The 20,318-nt window shown below is 43.3% G+C and overlaps 1 protein-coding gene across 1 annotated transcript; it reads right to left on the bottom strand.

Annotated features, from left to right (window-relative positions):
- Positions 1-18,863: 18,863 nt before the first annotated feature.
- Positions 18,864-19,842, bottom strand: LOC119659962. Its single transcript, XM_038068316.1, has 2 exons — positions 19,748-19,842; positions 18,864-19,662 (listed from the first exon to the last, which is right to left on the bottom strand). The coding sequence occupies exons 1-2, from the start codon at positions 19,782-19,784 to the stop codon at positions 18,974-18,976; spliced, it is 726 nt and encodes a 241-aa protein (XP_037924244.1). The 5' UTR covers positions 19,785-19,842; the 3' UTR covers positions 18,864-18,973.
- Positions 19,843-20,318: the final 476 nt, after the last annotated feature.

Below are 20,318 nucleotides of genomic sequence, written 5' to 3'. Positions count from 1 at the left end.
AAAATGTTAAGAATGACCGGCAAATTGTCAGTACGAGATACTTTTATAGAAAATTTTTGCTTTATCATTATTTGATTATTCTTCGCTTTGAGACGAAAGCCTTTTACAATCATTGCACCGTCTGAAAATCGGAAGTGGAAATCATTTCGAATCACTTTCTGCTCAAAATTTCACCCCGTAAAGAGAGATCTACAAATTGCAATACTTTGATCACATATTTCTAGTTTCTATAAACTGCATAACCACTTCATGGTGTGAGTATTTTCGTATACTTTCATGCGATGTAAACAACCGCTAAAATTTGAGTAAATACTTCTAAGCTGCCAATTTATCTTTGCCATTTTAAGATAGCAACTCATCAGTTTTCGATTTAATTCGTACTTAGCAAACAATTCGAAATATTCCTTCAGGTATTTCCGAACCCCAAGATAAACATATGTACATATTTACCATATGTACATATTGAAGACAGAACTATTATGATCGACCTAATCAAACAAACATTACCCATTACCGCTTACTGTTGCTTAGATTACTATAGTGTCTGCGGATCTGCGAAATGTGCAACATGTCGTTTGTATTGTCCAGCGACAATCTGATGATAGACTGCGTTTGCTAATATGCAGCATTTCTTCTTTCTATAGCGTGCTGGCACCTCTTAGCTTCACCAATACAATACTCATAATTTACAAATTTTCATTTTAACAAATTTGTAGACAGAACCCTATCAGCTTGCAACTTTCCCCAAAACTATAAAAACCAATTGGGTTCAAATATTTTAATTTTCTAATATTGCGACATGATCGTCGACCTATGGTTGCCCATAAACTTACTCATGGTGCATATTATTATGCCCGATTCCAACGGCCGTTTCTGACTGAAGCAAGATGCAAGCAAATGAAGCGTGTTCGAACCAAGCAGCTGGGGAAGATTTCAGGCAGTATTTGCTAAGATCCCACCGACATGAAATTTGAAGTCAAGGTCGGGGCCAACGATAACAAAATTAACGGAATGTGCTCCGGCGAATAGTTGGACGAAGAGAGTCTAGTTCCAAACGAAAGGCATTAGAGTGGTAGCTTGCCATAAGGAGGAGTCATAGTTTTGTAAATTATTAAATTAGACATTATGTGTTGCGGTTGAATTTCCTTATATTGAATAGCTCCTGAAACACAACCTAAGTAGGCGAACATGTGTGATAAATATCATCGAATCGTTAAGGTGGGCCATTTGGGCCATGGAGGTAGTGGTTGCTTACTTATAATATTTTCCCCACACCCCATGAACTGGATTCATTATGGAAACATTTAATAAGCAAATCAATGCCCAATATTAGCTGATAAACCGAAATTAATTGTGATTATAAACACGGCAGGGGACCCGCTCACCTTCTTCTCCAAGTATTTCAATTCAATGCTGCTATTATGGGGGAAACCGACATCAATAATATACGTGGAACGACCCGTCTTGTCAACTAACAGCACGTCAGCCATGTTGTGCAATATGTGGCGATCAGTTTGAACGGTCTCAACATATACTGTAAGCAGAACTATCAAGTACTGCTTGCAGCTAACACCGGTAAACCAGACGTTTGTTCATGAAAAGCCCATGCTTTTATGCAAGGTTCTGGTGAGTTACCTTACAAACAGCACTATACCTGTTTGTGTACTGCACCGGTGCCATTACAGTGCAGCAAGAATTGAGATGATCCAACGCCGAACCACACATTCTCCGCTGAATGTTCTCCACCCGCTCTTTCATTATGGGCGTTTTACAAGCTCGGGTAGCCACCACGCCGTCCTGAATGTATACATGAATCCTTCCGTCTCAGTAAAGAGCTCCCCAGCACACAGCCATCTGCTCGACAAATGCAAATTGACAAAAAAGTTGCCAAAGGCAATTCAGGTTTTTGCCGTGCATTGTCTTTGACCTCCACCCCTTGGTCTAACGTCACCCCATCCAGAGAATCGAAAGATCGATCCTTCAAATTAAGTAGAGTCTGCCATACAAACAGCCGCATGCAAGGGACCCGCCTGTTCTTTGGTGTAAAAATAAGCACGCAACAAGTCGACTGGCGGGGATGTTGTGCCGCCATATCAACCGCCTAAACCTCCGAAGCCACAAGGCAGGTTTGTCTGCTCCTCGACAGAGTTTGGATTATGTATTCGGAAACTTCCGAGGAATGTGATACAGATGTAGCTCATCGAATAGCCAGGTATGCGGGACGTTGAAAGCGTTGGCACAATCGATATAGCAACTAAAGAGGTTTCTAGCTGCTTGTCCTACAACTACCAAGTCGTTAATAAGTTGTTCTTTGCAATCTCTTGACGTAACTCGACAGCCCCACTGCTCCTCGGGCAGAATGTTGTCCATCTCGAGATGCAAAATGACCCTTTCACTAATAATGGACGTTATGAATTTGTAGAGGGTTGGTAAGCAAATAATCGGTATCGTATCCTTTTTACGGGCAAGGTAGGTAATCCCGGCAGTGTTGGAAGGTGGAAGTTCCTCCGACTGACGCATGACCTAATTTGTGCTGTACGCCAACTGACCATGTATTTTTTTTTTTTTTTTTTGGGAGTAGGGTAGGTGCCCCTTGGCTCATTTTGCCAAGAAAGTTGCCACTCGTTAAGGGTGCGTTGACGTTCTTCACGGGCAACCACTTCTCTTAAGTTTTCGCTCTTACGGCGGTAGATAGCTTCACGCTCCTTGGCAAGGAGGGCAACGGGGATCACTCCCGCAATCACCATCACAGCCGGTTCGGCGACCGTGCGATAAGCAGACGCCACTCGCAAAGCTCCCCGCCTCTGCACTTGAGCGAGGCGTTTACGATGCACCTCCTTGTCAAGGGCATCAGCCCATACCTCCGCACCATAGAGAAGGACGGACTGCGTTGCTCCCATGAGGAGACGTCTCCTAGTTGATATAGGGCCGCCGACATTCGCCATTAGCCGACTCAAGGCCGCGACTCCTGCTGCAGCCCTGTCCGCTGCTGCTTTGATTTGCTCGAAGAAGCTCATCTTCGAGTCGAGCATTAAACCAAGGTATTTAATCACTGGTTTTGACTCTATAGTCAACTCGCCGATCGATATGGGACGCAAGGTCGGGATTCTCCTTCTTGTCAGGATGACTACTTCGGTTTTTTCCAGCGCAAGGTTGAAACCGCAAGCAGTCATCCATCCGCTTACCCGTCGCATCAATATGCCAAGTCTGCTTTGCGCCTGTTCAACAGTGCGTCCGGCAACAAGTGCCGCAACATCGTCTGCATATCGACCAGGCGCGACTCTTCAGGCATATCGAGTCTCAGCAGACTATCGTAGGAAGCGTTCCAGAGGTCCGGCCCTAGGATGGATCCCTGCGCTACTCCCGACGTGATTTCCATCCTCCTCTGGCCCTCTAGCGTCTCATAGAACAGGGAGCGGTCTTTCAGATAATCCCTCAATATCCGCAAGAGATAGCTTGGCACGTGAAAGGAGTTCTCTAGTGTGCCTAGCATATCTGTCCATCTTACGGAATTGAAGGCATTTCTGACATCAAGCGTTATGAGGAGCACTATCCGTCGAGATCGGCGGCTGTGTGCCCCGACTCGATTAAACGCATCTATGACCTCCATAACAGCATCCACTGTAGATTTCCCTGTTCTAAACCCGAACTGCCTTGCAGATAAGTCCCCGGCAGCACGGATCGCTTCAGCGAGTCTACCTCTGATGAGCTTCTCGAGCACTTTTCCGGCCGTGTCAAGCATACGCAGCGGTCGGTATGCAGGCGGGAGCTCCAGGTCTCCTTTACCCTTACTGATCAACGCGAGTCTGGCCACTTTCCAACGACAAGGAAAAATGCCCTCCTTCAAGCACGCGAAGCATTCGAAGCAGCAATTCTGGCCGTTGGCGGAACACCAGTTTGTAAACTTTCGCCGGGATGCCATCAGGACCTGGCGGCTTCCTGTTTTTCATAGTGAGAACCGCTTCTTCGAGTTCTCCCATTGTGAAAAGGGGGCAATCCACGACGCTTTCCGCGCTGTTTACATCAACCCGTACAGGGTGTCTGGAGAACAATGCCCGCACAATGTGGTCCATCTGGTCGGTGCTCAATATGCAGGGCTTCCGCAGAGCCCCGATTTTCCGAGTGACAAGCTTATAGCCAAGTCCCCACGGGTCATCATTCACCTCATTAACAAGCTTTTGCCAGCCGCGAGCTTTGCTTTTATTTATAGCGCTGCGGAGTCTCCTTTTTGCTGATCTATATTGTGCCTTTATGGCACATGCCTCCTCGTTGGCGTACAAACGTTGTGCTAAACGGCGGAGCTTATGACACTCCTTCCGTAGGTCGGCAATTTCTGCCGTCCACCAGTATATAGAAGGCTTGTCGCGCCTGGGGCCTCTCCGGGGCATGGAAGCCTCACACGCCGTCGTTATCAGGTTCATCATTGAATTTACGACGGTGTCAGCTGCGACACCACCACCCCCCGGAGTGCCCCCCAGCGCGGCCCTACTTGCTCCAAGAGCTTCGACGAACCTTCCGATGTTCACCTTTGCGACATTCCACACGCAGGGGGAACGTCGTGTTGGTGCTCGCCGGCAAGTAGCGTCAAACACTTCGAACGCAATGTACTGATGATCACTTGCCGAGAAGTCTTCTAGGACTCGCCACCCGTCCACCGATGATGCCAGAGATTCCGACGCAAAAGTGATGTCGGGAATGCTTCCTTCACAACCTGAGCGCCGAAACGTTGGCGTGGATCCGGTGTTTAAAATTACGAGCCCGGTTCTCGCCGCCATTTCTAGAATTCGTTTCCCTCTGGAGTCTGATTGAGGCATGCCCCATTCAAGAGCCCTGGCATTAAAATCACCGTCAGCCGGCGCCGAAAGTCCGGAATCGCCTCATTCGGCGTCAGGTAAACGCTAAAAAACGTTATCCCTAAACACCGGATCCAGACAAATCCGTCCCCCCGGCCTTCGGCAAGAACACGAAGTCGAACGTCGTCCCAAACCCAGATGGCAGCGGTGCCCGATAAGTCGAGATACCATGAGGACGGGTCCTTGTTTCGGTATTGCTCGCTAATCAGCACTAGATCAGCATTTACTTCTGCAGCGAACTGTGCTAGCAACTAGTGAGCGGTTGCACTCCGGTGCATGTTCATTTGCAAAATGCGGATCATGGCGTTCGCACCCTAGCCCTCTCCAATTCCGCCCTGAAGATTGGACACCGTCCCGAGCCCGCAGTGTGTGCGACGCTTTCGCCAGACGCGCCACGATCCCTGCAGAGAACACAACTCTCGCTTTCCTTGCAAGTCTTCGCTTGATGACCCGCTTGGCCGCATCTCCGGCATGCTGTCCTCCTGTCCGGACCCTTGCAAGCTGCTGACGTGTGTCCATAGTCCAGACACCTGTAGCACTTGGTGGGGACTATCCGCATTCGTACCCTGCATACTACCCATCCGATTTTGATTCTCCCGCTGTTAAGGAGTTTCCTCGCATATTGCTCGGGGACATCCACCACGGCAAGTTTTTGGCCTCGAGCATTTACAGAGGTAATACCTACCCGGGCATTTGTCACCTCTGGACATTCACGCTTTAGCGCCTCCTCTACTTCGACCTTTTCTGTGAGGCAGTCAAGATCCCGTATTTCTAGGGAGCACATGGGTTCTAGGCTGGAAACAAGAGCCTTCTCCCCCAATAGCCCCTTGACCGCATCGCAGAACGTGCTCTTGCTGGTCGTCTTTGGGCCCAGTTCGACGAGAACTCCACCACTCCTCGTTTTCCGTATCGAAGACACCTCTGCTCCGTTCTCCTCGGGTTTCATCCTGTAGCGGATTTCACTAAGGACTTCCGCAAATGTCTTGCCATCCGTCAGCTTAATGAGCAGAGCCGACGGTCTAGTCCTTCTTCGTTTCCTCGTTTTTTCTGCTACTGGCTTTGGGTTGGCAGCCTCCTTGTTTTTGGACAGACATGTCTCTGGCGACGGAGTCCGTTGTTTCTTTTTATCCTTTTTCGCCTTCTTTTTTTGTGCCTTGGAGACTACTTCGACAAAGTCTCCTTCAGGCACGTCGTCCTCTTTCCGCTTTTTCCCCTGTTCACTTTGCAGAGGGCTATCTGCAGTCCGTTTGACGCAAGCAGCATTCTCAGCGGGGAGTGCGACTGTTTCTGCTCTACAATCGTCTTCCGCTGCTCTCCACGTGCGTCTATAAAAGGAAATGCGATCCAGTAGTTCCTCCAGTTCCATCAGCCCGTTTTCGACGCCTTTGCTGACGTTTCTCTGAAGGAACGTTGCTGACCGCATACGTTTCACCACTGCTGCGCACTTTCTGATGAGTCTTTCCTCTTCGGGTCTAGCGAGGACAGTCGAATGCACTTCCACTCGATTTGTGCCCAAATCCATCTGCTCAGGACTAGCGTTTCTCACTGAGCTTACTTCCAAAACAGGGGCACTGCAAGGTAATGGAGTTGCCATCTCCGCACGGTCAGTCGCGCCACTTGATGAGGCTTCCTCTTTATTTGGGCGCCCCGGTGTCTCATCGGGTATATCAGCCCTCATTGCCTCTTTCACTGATCGCTGCGGTGAACGACGCATTTTTGTGCTCCGCCCAAACGCACCCAGCTCTTCCTCCTTGTCTGTTGTTTCGTCGTTTTTTTTATAATTTTCAGAATATTCTCCATGAAAAAGGTACCAGCGCATCGTGTGCAAGGGAGCGGGCCGCAATAGTCAAAAACGGGTATACCCTCGGGGACACAGCCCCTACCCCAGTTCCCTGAGGCCTGACCTACGCTTAGCCGATCCCGGAATTCACGGACGGATCAGCGCTCGCTCGAGGCAACGCGGTCTACTAACACCGGTTCAATGCACACTTCCCGACCAGGGTCCCGAAGGGGCTGGCTCCTGATACACGTCGCAACTACCACCTTCGCAGAGCTACGCTCACATCACCCCGTCGACGCCGACAGAGAGTTGTCGACGGTTCCGGAGACTCCCAGTGTGTCCCGACGTGTACCGGTCATTCGCGGTTCGCTCTTCACCGAGAAGCTTTCTCGAGGCTACTACCTAGGACGCAGGTATGCTGCCAGCTAGGGGGCACAACTACTTACTCGGGCATCTCGGGGACGTCACACCCCGTATCGTAAGCGACCTGTTTAAAAATCGCTAACGACCCCTGAGGGACCATGAATACTGGTGAACTTTTTGTACTAGAAATTCTGTACCCGATCCAGACCTCGACTCCTCCATTCCTTCGAGCTGCTCGACTTCCTCCGCTGCCTACGCGAACATGCTGAATTGGTTGCCACAGAGTGTGGCGAAACAGCTACGGCAGGTGAAACCATGCTCCTGTTCATCGTGGTGCTTTAACGTCGAACCGCCTCACGATAAGCGGTTTCAACGCCGTGCTATCCATTACGAAAGCCCGACCCAATTACCAAGTCAGACGTCGTCCACCGATTATTCGTATCAGACCTTGAATTCCTACCTCTGCTCATTTTTTGGTTTGCATTTTATACTAGGTGTGCTGATAACTTCCTCCCAGCTAATCTGAAAGACTGCAAAGTTCCTACACTTTCCTCATCTACTCCTGAGATGCGCGCTGCCTATTTGTGTGTCAGTCACACCAGATGCATTCAGATTCTACTGAGGCTATTGTTGCAAAATTTCTTGAAAACATGTGATCTCTGAATACCTTTTCATATAGTACGTGGCGTCCTATACATGTGAAAGGAGGTTATACAATTTTTTTCACAGAATATGGCCATGTGAGGTATCAAATGAAAAGGCATGATTAGCCCTTTCCGAAAATTTCAGACAGTGGGAGAAACGTGTGGGTTGAGCCCGGAAAAGCGAAACAAGTTTCGTTTTCAGAACCTATCCAACTGAAAAATCTAGAAAAATTGACAATGGTGTATCTATACAAAATGTAGGCCTCAAAATACATCACATTCCGTGATATCTGCTCAAATAAATTTAATAAGAACATAATACCATAATAATAATAATAATAAACCTCTTCAGTTGCTATATCGATTATGCCAAGGCTTTTGATAGCGTTCCGCATACCTGGCTAATCGACATCCTACATCTGTATCGCATTGATCCGAAACTAATAAAGTTTTTGGCGACAGTCATGGAAGGGTGGCATACCACCTTATCAGTCCGTACATCTGAGGGTGCTAATACCTCAGAGCCCATCCGTATTCGGAGGGGCATCTTCCAGGGGGATTCATTGAGTCCTCTTTGGTTTTGTATGGCACTGAACCCCCTTTCATGGCTACTGAATGATGCTAGAGGGCATGGTTTTGCAATAAAATATGGCCTACGTGCTAAGTGCGAACTGACACACTTGATGTACCTAGATGACATCAAGCTGTATGCTGGTACTGACGACCACCTTAGAAGTCTGTTTCGAATAGTGGACATGTTCAGTCGTGATATTCGGATGGAATTTGGATTAGACAAATGTCGAATCCAAGCCATTCGCAAAGGTCATCACGAGCCGCATGCCGGACATAGCATTGGTGACCTCCACATCGAAGCTATGACCGAGACAGACTTCTACAAGTACCTAGGAATTCTGCAAGGAACCCATGCTCGAGTTGGTGATCTGAAGGAAGCTCTGCTGTCCGAATTCCTGCGACGTATGAAGCTGGTGCTGAAATCGCATCTCTCGGGGAAGAATAAAATAAGCGCGTTGAATGTATTCGCCATCCCTTCACTGGCTTATGCATTCGGAATATTGCCGTGGACGAAGACCGACCTGGAAAACGTCCAGCGGCGGATACGGACAACTATGTCCAAATTCCGAATGCATCACCCAAAGTCTGCCGTGGAGCGGATGAACCTGCCTCGTGACATCGGAGGTAGGGGCGTGGTTGACGTGGCGGCACAACATCATCGCCAAGTCGACTCGCTGCGCGCTTATTTTTACAGTAAAGAGCAGGCGAGTCCCTTGCATGCGGCTGTCTGTAAGGCAGACTGTGGACTGACTCCACTTAACTTGAAGGATCGATCTTTCAATCCTCTGAGTGGGGTGAAGTCGGACCAGGAGCGGATCGAGGAATGGAAGTCGAAGGCAATGCACGGTAAACACGTGAATTGTCTTTGGCAGCCATTTGTCGATTTGCATCTGTCGAACAGGTGGCTGTGTGCTGGGGAGCTCTTTGCTGAGACGGAGGGGTTCATGTGTGCCATTCAGGATGGCGTGGTCGCCACCCGAGCTTATAAAAAGCTCATCATGAAAGAACGGGTGGAGAACGACCAGTGCAGAATGTGTGGTTCGGCGTTAGAGACGTTGGACCATCTCATTTCTGGCTGTACTGTTATGGCACCGGTGCAATACATCACCAGGCATAATGCTGTATGTAAGGTTATCCATCAAAACCTTGCATATAAGCATGGGCTGATCACGGGAACATGTCCGGTTTACCGATATGAGCCGCAAGCAGTACTTGATAGTTCTGCTTACAGCATGTATTGGGACCGGCAAGTTCTGACTGATCGCCATACCGCACACAATAAGCCTGACGTACTGCTAGTTGACAAGACAGGTCGCTCCGCGTATATTATTGATGTTGCTATCCCCCATAATAGCAACATTGAACGGAAATACGTGGAGAAGAAGGTGAACTATGAGCCATTGGCTCGTGAAATCAAAGAAATTTGGCGTCTCGAGCGGGTGGTCGTAGTTCCCATAATATTGTCAGCTACAGGTATTGTACCTAAATCCCTGACGGCTTCCCTTGATGTCCTGGGACTTTCGCACAGTCTGGTTCAAACCATGCAGAAGTACACCATTCTGCATACGTGCTCGATGTTGCGGGGGGTACTCGACGGATTCTCCCACTGACCTACCACCGGCCACCACCACCAGTGCCCCTTTAGTTTTTAAGTAGGTAGGATCGTCCGAGCCTAAATGCTTGGCACTTAGTGCTAGTATTAGGTAAAATCCGGCATCTGCCGAGATTGTGATAACTCGGAAAATAATAATAATAATCGTTGGCGCAACAATCCATATTGGATCAGGGCCTTGAAGTGTGTTAGAGCACTTCATTCAAGACCGTAACGGTACACTAGGAGGCAATGTGGTCAGCATTGCGCTCGCCCGAGATTATTACCCTGATTTGACTCAAGTACTCATTCACAGCGGAGTCGACTGGTATCCGACGTCAAATCACGATGCAAATTCCACTGCCACCAGTGAGATTTGAACCGCGACCTTCCGTATGACAGCCTAGTGCTCTAACCACTGAGCTATTCGGACACAACATAATACCATATTTTATAAAATTACCGGAAAACCCCCCGTTATAAGCAATAATATAATACATATAACACATACACAAAATTATAGATGGTCAAAATTTTGTGCATATTTCACGTGAATTTACCATAACCTGAAACGTTAAGGCATCTTCACCATATAAAGTGAACTCATATGAACCATGGATTTAGATATAACAAGGAATATGAACACAATACCTTTATACACGGAGCGCTCAGCCTCTAGTGTTCGTAGATTGAAGTTTGTCATCGAATATTGTACCCAGGTCTTGGAAGGAGGTCAGTAGAGAAAGAGGTTGTCCCCTAAGAGAATAGGGAAAGGATGTTGAGGAGGACTTAAGCGAACAGCACATCCATACACCTCTTGATGTGGTGCACTCACCACATAAATACTCTACGGGTCATTTTGGAATAGTACGAGGAGTTTAAATCTTCGCTTCACCTGCTATTCGTAGATTTCGAGAAAGCTTTCGATAGTGTGAACAGGAAGTGTATTTTGCGGAGGGCCTTTCTTGAAAATCTAATAGTTATTATCGGAGTGACATACGATGGCGCAAGATTTCATGAGCTGCACCGAGGTAAATCTCAGTAGATGTGAAAAGCGGGGTGCGCCAGGGTTGCATCTTGTATTATTGGCGGTCTTTTTGTCGGTGACTTCCTTCGTGAGGACTCCGGAGGACGTTGTCTTTCCTCAAATACATCGATAAGGTGATGATATCTGTTTATTAACCCATCGGGTCATGGGCATTGATAGAGTCATACTTAAGGTAAAATCCAACAAAAACCAAGATCCTCAAGACGGTACATCGTATTCTCCCCATCTGCATTAATGGGCAGAACATCAAAAGCGTTGATCAATTTGTATATCTGGAAGGCCAGTTAGCGATGCGATGTCAGCGATAATTCAAGTGGATTTAAATTATGCTGACGCAGATGCTATTATGTGCTAAGGTAGGTTAATAGCCATCGAACGACAAAAACGATGAAAGGCTGTTCACAAGGAAACGTACTATCGCCAATCCTGTGCTACTACTTACACTGATGACGTGACGGTGCTACGTGTTAATCTGAATCCCTCGAGGGTATATAGAGGTATAGTATATATCATCATCACCCAGAAAATCTGATATGTTGCTGATTTGCCTGGAGTGAAGTCTTGTTGGTATGGCCGCTGATGTTCTGGGCGTATGGGGCTATCCAGCCTGGCAAGATTGCGGAGAGTATCCTGTCGACGGTACTCAACAACGTTGTTAAGTGGTGAAATCGAAATGTGTAAAAAGCTAAAACTGAGACAAAATAAGAGTTCTATGTCTCTCACTTATTTCGTATTCGAAATGTGCAATGAGAGTTAAAGTGTCTCCGACTCATTGATTATCAATGCGCAATCGGATGAAAACTATGTAATTACATAATTGTCGTGGAAGAGGTTTAGTTAAACGTGTAGGACGAGCATGGTAACACGCAATTAGTAGACGTACTAACTTGTTGCCATAGCTTGCAATCCTACACAAATGAGAAAATTGGGAATAGATCTTGACGGAGATCTTCCAATAATACATGTGTGTGGTGAATATGTGTGTGTGAAAACAGGTTTAGCTTGAAACCCTTCCACTTGTCCAGTTTTACGCTTTAAGATAAGAAAGGATCTCAATCGGAGATACGCGGTGAAATAATAAAGTAGAAGATTTTAGAAGAAAAAAGATCTCGGTCGACTATCGAGCACCAATCAAATAAATAAAGACAAAGTGAAGGAATTATTTTGTGTTTCTTTTTATATTTGTGCGTTGAAATACTTTACATTTGGTCCTTCGAGCCGGATATATTGCATCAGCAATTTGCAATCGTGTAATTGAATAAATTGATAAGAGTCAATGAGGTGTCGGTTGCGGTTAAATAATTGTTGAATGTTTGTGTATTGAATAAATTTGTTGAATTTCTAAATTTTGTCGGAAAATTACTTTCATGTTGGGATCTGACCAAGTCTTGTAATTTGTTGTCTCGGGTGCGCCGTGCCAAATTCGAAGACGACAGAACATTACGAAAGAACAGCGTGCGAAATTGCTGCCGCGGATTGTGAAATAGCGGGACAACTGCAATTATGCCTCTATCGTTGCAGCCTCGGAACTGTCATGGGCTAAAATTAGTGATGGAAGTGATTTTGCAGTGAAAAAACAAAGTCTCGCCTCACGAAATCATCGAAAATTTTACTGTGAAGATTGACGCGTAAAAGGCGTCTTCCGTATCTATGGTGGATATCTTTCGTGGCCGAGAATCACGTAGTCTTGTTGCAAAGTTGTGCAGCGCTATAAAAGTAGTTGCGTCTCAGCACCGTGTTTGTTTCAGTTTACCGTGAGTGTTATCCTCGGGCCGTTAGTCCGTGAATTTTTGTGAAACCCATTGAAATTGGAAGTTAAAAGATGAGTCTCGTCTGGACTTTGATCGCGACCTTCCTTTATGCCGAAATCGGCGTAGTTTTGTTGCTCGTTTTGCCGGTGGCCAGCCCATCGAGATGGCAACGATTCTTCAGATCGCGGTTTCTAGCAATGTTATTTCGGCAGGCGCATGCATATTTCTTCCTTTTGCTCGGCGTCTTGGTTCTATTTCTGTTGGATGCAATCCGCGAGATGCGTAAATACTCATGGACGGATCCCGGCGCCGAGACGCACCTAAATGTGGAGATTCAGCATAGCATGCGGCTGTTCCGAGCCCAACGCAACTCCTACATTTCTGGACAGAGGCCCCCATGAAGCAAGCCCAGACTGAAAGGAAAGTCGAGTGGCGAGTCAGAGGCAACAGAGGAGCATAGGTATGTGTCTATAGTGTTTTGTTTCTTTCGCGGCCACTGCTGCCGGGAGATAACAAGGAAACGGGATCCCGAAGTACCGTGAAAATGGCCGTCGGAGGACGGACCATGCCAATTTGGAAACTGGGAAAACAAAATGATTTCAGGAAGTGTATGGTCGACGAAATGTTCAACAACAATTTAAGTTTAATTTACGTTTTAGTTGGAATGTTTCAATGATTAAATTATATTTCCAGATAGGCTACTATTATTTGCTTACGTGTGTACATCAACTCATTTTAGCAGAAGAGGAGGAGCTACAAGCGAACGATATATTGATTGTGAAATTGCCAAGAATCGTGCTGTCTAATAAAAGTAGGCTGAATCGTGCGAGATTTTGTTGGGTGACAATTTTCTCACAGATTGCATTTGTGGTGATGTTACGTTGCATCCTTGCAGCAGCAACGGTTTAAAATATTGAAGGGTTCTGTATTCAGGTCATTTTCTCCTTTATTTATGTATTGTTGCTGTATGTTGACTCCTGTTAATCTTTTTTTCGACGACGTGTGGATTTTGTGAATTTTTAGAAGAGAATAGATAAACAGGAGTAACTGCTTCAAAATATCGTTTTCGACTGTATGGGAACCAGCAATACAATTCGTAATTAAATAACAATAGGATTCCACATATTTAGATATCAACCCAATTTTATTTAATTCTTATTTAAGTAGAGAGAACGATGCTAGATACTAACTTCAACTGATAATTTTCCTCTCAATTAATCTTGATATCTGTTTATATGCACACAAGCACCATAGTACATTGTTGATGCATCCAAAAATCAAATCAATGCAAATTAAATCAACAATTTCGAACTCATTCAACTCAAATGATCTATTAATCTTTACATTTTCTAAAATTATAAATTAACACTTAAGAATGTTTCAAGTTTTTAGAAATTCAGCTGGGACCCTATTATCCCTATTTGCTTCATATTTCCATATTTGGTGCATTGAATATTTTGTCATTAAAGATGTTGGAGCCAAATAATCCCATTGGATCAGATATCATTGAGATCTTACTTAACATCGTTCTGTTGATCATGGTAATAATAATTAGGAAAGCCAAAATACTCATGCAAGACATTCCATGAAGGCGCCTAGTACTTTTGGATGTAAATCAAAAAAACCCCATATGTGAAATGTTCTTTACTATTTCATAAGAGTTCAAAAATCACTTGCGTAATTCAAGTTTCTTTGGAATACTTTTTATTTTATTTTTTGTTTTCGTTAATTGCTCCAAGAATATGCTTCTGCTGATAAATCGTCTATATAAGGACAAGAAATTATAATTTGCCGTTCTTGGGGGTATTTCTTTTTATTTGAATAGCAAGCGATTGTAAACGTTGCATTGCCCACGCTATCAAAGGTAAATGTCAATAATTCAAAAATGTTGGCCTAATGGCAAATAATTATTCAATGACTACTAGATGAAATGCAGGATGCATTAAAACCACCCTTCGGTCTAATTGCTGCTAAAGGGTGCGATACTCTATGATGTCGCAAAGGATAGCCAGTAATACCATTTGATGCGATGCTAGTCGCATCCGTTTCAAATTTAAATATTTCATTATCCATTCTAAATAACGTATATTCAATTCATTATTTGCTGGCAATTTTTGTTCTAATCTTAGCTGTTGAGTTGGTGATTCTTCTCCAAATCAAACTGGCTGTTTGTGGTCAAAGAATATTGTGAAGCGCTTGGGCAGACTCCCCATGAACTTTAAAATAGCAAAGTCTTGATTACTTGAACAACATAAAACATTTAATTTGTCGAACATCACTTACATGTACAAATTTTCCTTATGTTGTAAAATTCTTACTTATGTTCATAAAAAATTCTGCATTGTGCCTTTGCAAGGTTCTGCTCACACCGATTTTCCATAAGTGAGCAATGTTGTGTGAAAGAATGTTAACCTTTATTATACAAAAGAATTTGAATAACTGGCGAATGAGGAACGGAATAGGAGAAGTCAATTTGTGATTGCAATATTCGCGAATCTCATTTGTTTACATGATTAAGTTTGATAACTTATACACAAATTGCTGTGAGTCAACTTTATACTATAGACGGTTTGGATGGTTTGGATACATTTCATAATTCTAAAGACTAGGAATCTCCTGAAGGTGGTTCTGTAATTAATCAATTATTTTTTTCTTTTCGTTGAAATAATGCTGAACAGTAGATCTGCCTTCGTTGGTTCTGAGAAAAGTTTTCTAAGGAATAATTTTATTTGATTATTCTTTTATTAAATTCAGTTAAAACTTCTAATTGATTTCTTTTAGTGCCTTAACATAATGAAGTGTTATTAATTAAGCAGATAATAATTTGAAGTCTAACTCATGATCTGAAGATTTCATTATGTTTGGCTAATATGATTCCATTGAGTCGAATAAAATTCGAAGTATTGCAAAAATATATTTATATTAATAACATAATGGGACTTTGAATATTTCTAATCCTGAACAAAGGTACGAATATTCTACAAGCACAAGGCGAATCCAGCTGATTATATTAGTAGAGGTTCCCAATAAAGAGAATTAAAAATAAAGTGTGGTAGAATGGTCCAGATTTTTTGAAAGACTTTTCAGAGTCTTGGATTTTACATAAAGTGGTAAAATTTCGCAAAAGAAAAGTTGATTCACACTGAAAAAAAGTAGTTCAAGTTCAACAAAATTCAAATTGATAATTTAGAGTTTTTAAAGAAGTACTCTTCCTTTTCAAAGACAAAAGGGATTCTATTATAGTTTACATTTTGAGATTTTTCATAGCTTTGAAAATGTCGATTTAATAATTTAATTTTGAGCAAGCTAAGAATCGTGGAAGTGAAACTAATAAAATACATGCAACAACAATTATTTTCGAACGTATTAAGTGAATTAGAAAAAGGAAAAGATCTTAAAGCATTCTTTTTTACTTCTTTGTGATCAGAATAAAACAGTTAGAGTTGAAGGAAAGATATATGATTATATAGAGAATTTAAAGTTGAACTTACAATCAAATCATGGGCAATTTGCTTGAAATCATGTAAGACAAAGTAGGATTTCCTCGGTTATGAATGTAAATCATCAAATTACTGCCTGATGCCTTTTTGTGGCATTCAAAGATTTATCGGTAACCGAGGATTCTTCTTGAGACTATATTGAACTAATGAGGCTAACTCTATACTATATATAACTATATACTATACTATGAATGAGATACCTTAAAAGCATATAATACAATTCCCTAAATTTTGTATGAAATAGAATGAAATTTAATTTCCAAGCGTTGGGTTGTTGAAAAGAAAATATTAGACCGGTGAAAATGTATTTCAAAACAAAAAAATATGATATGATCTGTTTGTTTATTCAAGGCGAATTACGCCATTTCGAACGGTTCAAACGAATTGACTATATTGACGCTATGTGTTTTTAATGAGTGATTCCCTAAAACTATATATGTACTTAAGTAGATGAAAATATTGAATACTCAGATCTGTGTGCAACAATAAGTTAAATACGCAAAACCTTAAAAAAATGAACAAATTGGCGAAAAGATATTTAATTTGAATAATTAAATTAAATTAAAAAAGCAAAGTCAATATTGAATTGGATATTGTGGCTATTGAATTAGATAATATGGCTATTGCAAAAGATCAATTCCCGCAGCAGTAAAAATAACAATATATAATATTCAATCAATTTTTCAAATGAATAGAGGCACTGCTGCCCGGGGAATATGTTAAGTGGTGAAATCGAAATGTGTAAAAAGCTAAAACTGAGACAAAATAAGAGTTCTATGTCTCTCACTTATTTCGTATTCGAAATGTGCAATGAGAGTTAAAGTGTCTCCGACTCATTGATTATCAATGCGCAATCGGATGAAAACTATGTAATTACATAATTGTCGTGGAAGAGGTTTAGTTAAACGTGTAGGACGAGCATGGTAACACGCAATTAGTAGACGTACTAACTTGTTGCCATAGCTTGCAATCCTACACAAATGAGAAAATTGGGAATAGATCTTGACGGAGATCTTCCAATAATACATGTGTGTGGTGAATATGTGTGTGTGAAAACAGGTTTAGCTTGAAACCCTTCCACTTGTCCAGTTTTACGCTTTAAGATAAGAAAGGATCTCAATCGGAGATACGCGGTGAAATAATAAAGTAGAAGATTTTAGAAGAAAAAAGATCTCGGTCGACTATCGAGCACCAATCAAATAAATAAAGACAAAGTGAAGGAATTATTTTGTGTTTCTTTTTATATTTGTGCGTTGAAATACTTTACAAACGTGATACCTCTATTGTTGCTGCACTGCGTGATAGCTCCCTTTTTATGTATAGGACAGATAATGCCTCGTTGCCAGTCGTCAGGCATTGATTCGCTGTCGCACACCTTGAGCATAAGTGGATGAATCGCTTGTTATAACTGGTCGCCTTCGTATTTAACCAATTCCGCTGTAATTCCATGGCTCCTGGCTCACTTATGATTTTCAAGCCGATGAATTTGACGGACTGTTTCTTCCAGACTTGGTGGTGGCAACATTTGTCCATCGTCTTCGGTTGGCGCCAATATTTTGCTTGTTGAGCAGTTCGTCAAAATACTGAACCCATTGCTCCAAAATGCCCATTCTGTCGGAAATCAGATTTCCCTCTTTGTCTAAGCAGGATAAGTATCGAGGTGTATCCGTTATGCTGTTAGTTTACATTCATCGTTGACGTAATCGTTCAAACTTTTTTGGGACTGGCGCCAAGCATGTTTATGTTTACCAATGATAGCGTTCTTTAGGTGGCTGATAAGATCATTTCTTGATGCTTCATTTCCAGGACCTCTGTAAGTTGCGGTTATTGCAGTATTCATTTCTCCTTATAGGTATTATGGTGGGCTCTGTTATGGATGGCTTCAGTGTTCACCCTCACCTGATTGTCAGAATGATGTTATTGTTATTCGAGCTCGGAGGATCATGTCATGTCCGAGTCTATATTGAACATCTATATGTTTTGACATTCATCAAGGCCTAAGATTTGGAAGCGTTTTTTACGGTTGACAAAAGACCCCACAGCCCGGTTCCTACGCCGGCTCCGCGGATGGTAACCTGCTGCGAACAGCTAGGCGAGCTACTCAAGCGGATGAGTTTATAGTCATGGTGAGCTATGCTACTTTTGTGTGGAGCTGCGGTAAATCTCTGCTAAGCAGCTGCCCACTGCAGCTCTTCCACAGTATCCTTATATAAACTATAGGACCTAACGTATCGTCTGTATACGGGCTCCCTTCCTACTTGGCTGTTAAATTCTGCAAATATGATTTTAATATCATACCTGGGAGAGACCTCGAGGGTTCGTTGTACTGAATGTTTTTGTCAAACTGCACTGAAGACATTGATGAATCCTTTGATTACCTCAAAAATTGTTCGGAAATGTGGAATTTGTTTGAACCCTATCACTAGGTTGAATACGCTAACGCTACTCGAGTACTGTGGCGTAAAGGGAAGGTAGATCTCAGATACCATAGTAAAAGAGGGTTCAATTTCTCTCTTGCTGGGACCGTATCCAGCAGTTGCAGTGTCGGCAGCATTGGTGAATGCTGCAAGCAAGTTTCCCATACGGACAAGTAGGAAGTAGTGAAGGATTTATCTTGTCGAAAAGTAGGAAGACTTACAGAAATATTATGGGCATTCTGACTGGCCATATGTTCAGAGCGAGAATTCAACAAGCTCATATGCGTCCGTCCTCTAATGAGGAAGTGAAATCTCATTTGAAGAGCTTGAATATTGTCATGGTTAGAGTTTCATTTTATTTAAGGGATTTTTGGAATAATCTACATTTAGAGTATCTAATATTCCTTTAAAGCTTAAACCTAGTGAACTCTTGCTTGAAGGAAAAATTAGTAGTCAATGAACTGAACTTGATTTAGTTGAGGGTATTTGGGTACTACCTCGTGCTGCAATTGATTCTTGTGATTTATGTGACGCATACCCAATGGAATCGGCACTTTTCTGGCCATGATGATCAGATCCGGAGGCCCTTGCAGTAGCGGTCTTAGAAGCTGATAACTCCAAACTTAAAAGGTTCAACCGTTCTTCTAGTTCCCGCAAACGATACTTTGCTCTGATTACCATATCTGATTGGGATGACACCTCGTCAGCAGAGTCTCTGGCTGCTTCCTGGGCGTGAAAGGATGCTTCTTGTGCACTTGAAAGTGCATTTGATAAAATAGACAAATGTGTAGATGTTTTTCCAGCAGAATTTGCTGCTTCACTTGCTACCACTTGGGCAATCTGCAGTTGGTTGATCTCATTTCTTAGGAGAAGTTGGGCCTCTGCGATTTGTTCCCTTATATGTTCAAGCAGGATTTGCTTGTCTATGAAAGTAGTTTGCGCAGATTCAACATTCTGCGATACTTTGTCAACATAGTGAGCTTGGCTGGATTCTGAATATGCTCCCTCAGCTCCAAGCTGTGCTTGGCTTGGCGGTTCGGAAACTACATTCTTCGGATCAGTTCCACTAAACCTGCCTGGGGCTGGCATCCTTGCTTCAGCATGGCCGGCAACGAGATGTGAAACATCACAGTCAACCAGACCTAAAAAAATTTGAGAAAATTATTTGCATCACTTCACCCACAAGATTTCAAACAGAAAAGTCTTGAGTAATGTGAAATTAATTACCGGTGAATGCAAGCACAGCAAGTACCACGGTCTTCATGTCCAGTGGTGAACGAATTCGAGCAGTCTTCAATCCTAATATTAAGACCGTTGAACGTTTTTTCTCCAATATATACCCAAAAAAAACAAATTAATGCTTGATAGATTGCAGAAACTGAGCAAACGAAACGTGCACCAATTTACACCGGTACCATGGTGGAGCAATCGCATCGCAGTAGGGAAAAACTAAATTAACATTTCGGATTTGTGATGGATTTGCGCTGAGCCCCGGTGTATGACGCAATCCCCTTATGTGCATGGTCACCAGACGAACCATGGTCCACATTCCGTCCATGTTTGTTGTGTTCTCCTTAATCCAATGCAGTTCACAGATTTCAACGAACAATTAGTTTTTTTCCAGGAGATCTGGTGCATTATTCTCTTAAACTTTATGTGGATATGCTTGTTGGTATCCATCTCTCGTAATTTGCACAATGACTCGGCCGCGTTCAAGGTTAATTCGGTTTTCATGAATCGATGGCCGGTTGGGATTGAAAGGAAAGCAATAAGCCGGATCAAAGATGGAATTTACCTC

Source organism: Hermetia illucens, chromosome 6 (assembly GCF_905115235.1).
Source record: "Hermetia illucens chromosome 6, iHerIll2.2.curated.20191125, whole genome shotgun sequence".
Taxonomy (NCBI): Eukaryota; Metazoa; Arthropoda; class Insecta; order Diptera; family Stratiomyidae; genus Hermetia; species Hermetia illucens.
Note: the sequence above shows the minus strand (reverse complement) of the source record. Positions and strands in the feature narration are given on the sequence as shown.

Bases quoted from the DNA above. Each gene is read 5' to 3' on its own strand.
- LOC119659962 (XM_038068316.1), bottom strand. From the start codon at position 19,784: ATGAAGACCGTGGTACTTGCTGTGCTTGCATTCACCG. The intron at 19,663-19,747 runs GTAATTAATTTC...AAATTTTTTTAG, and splicing joins TGCTGTGCTTGCATTCACCG to GTCTGGTTGACTGTGATGTT.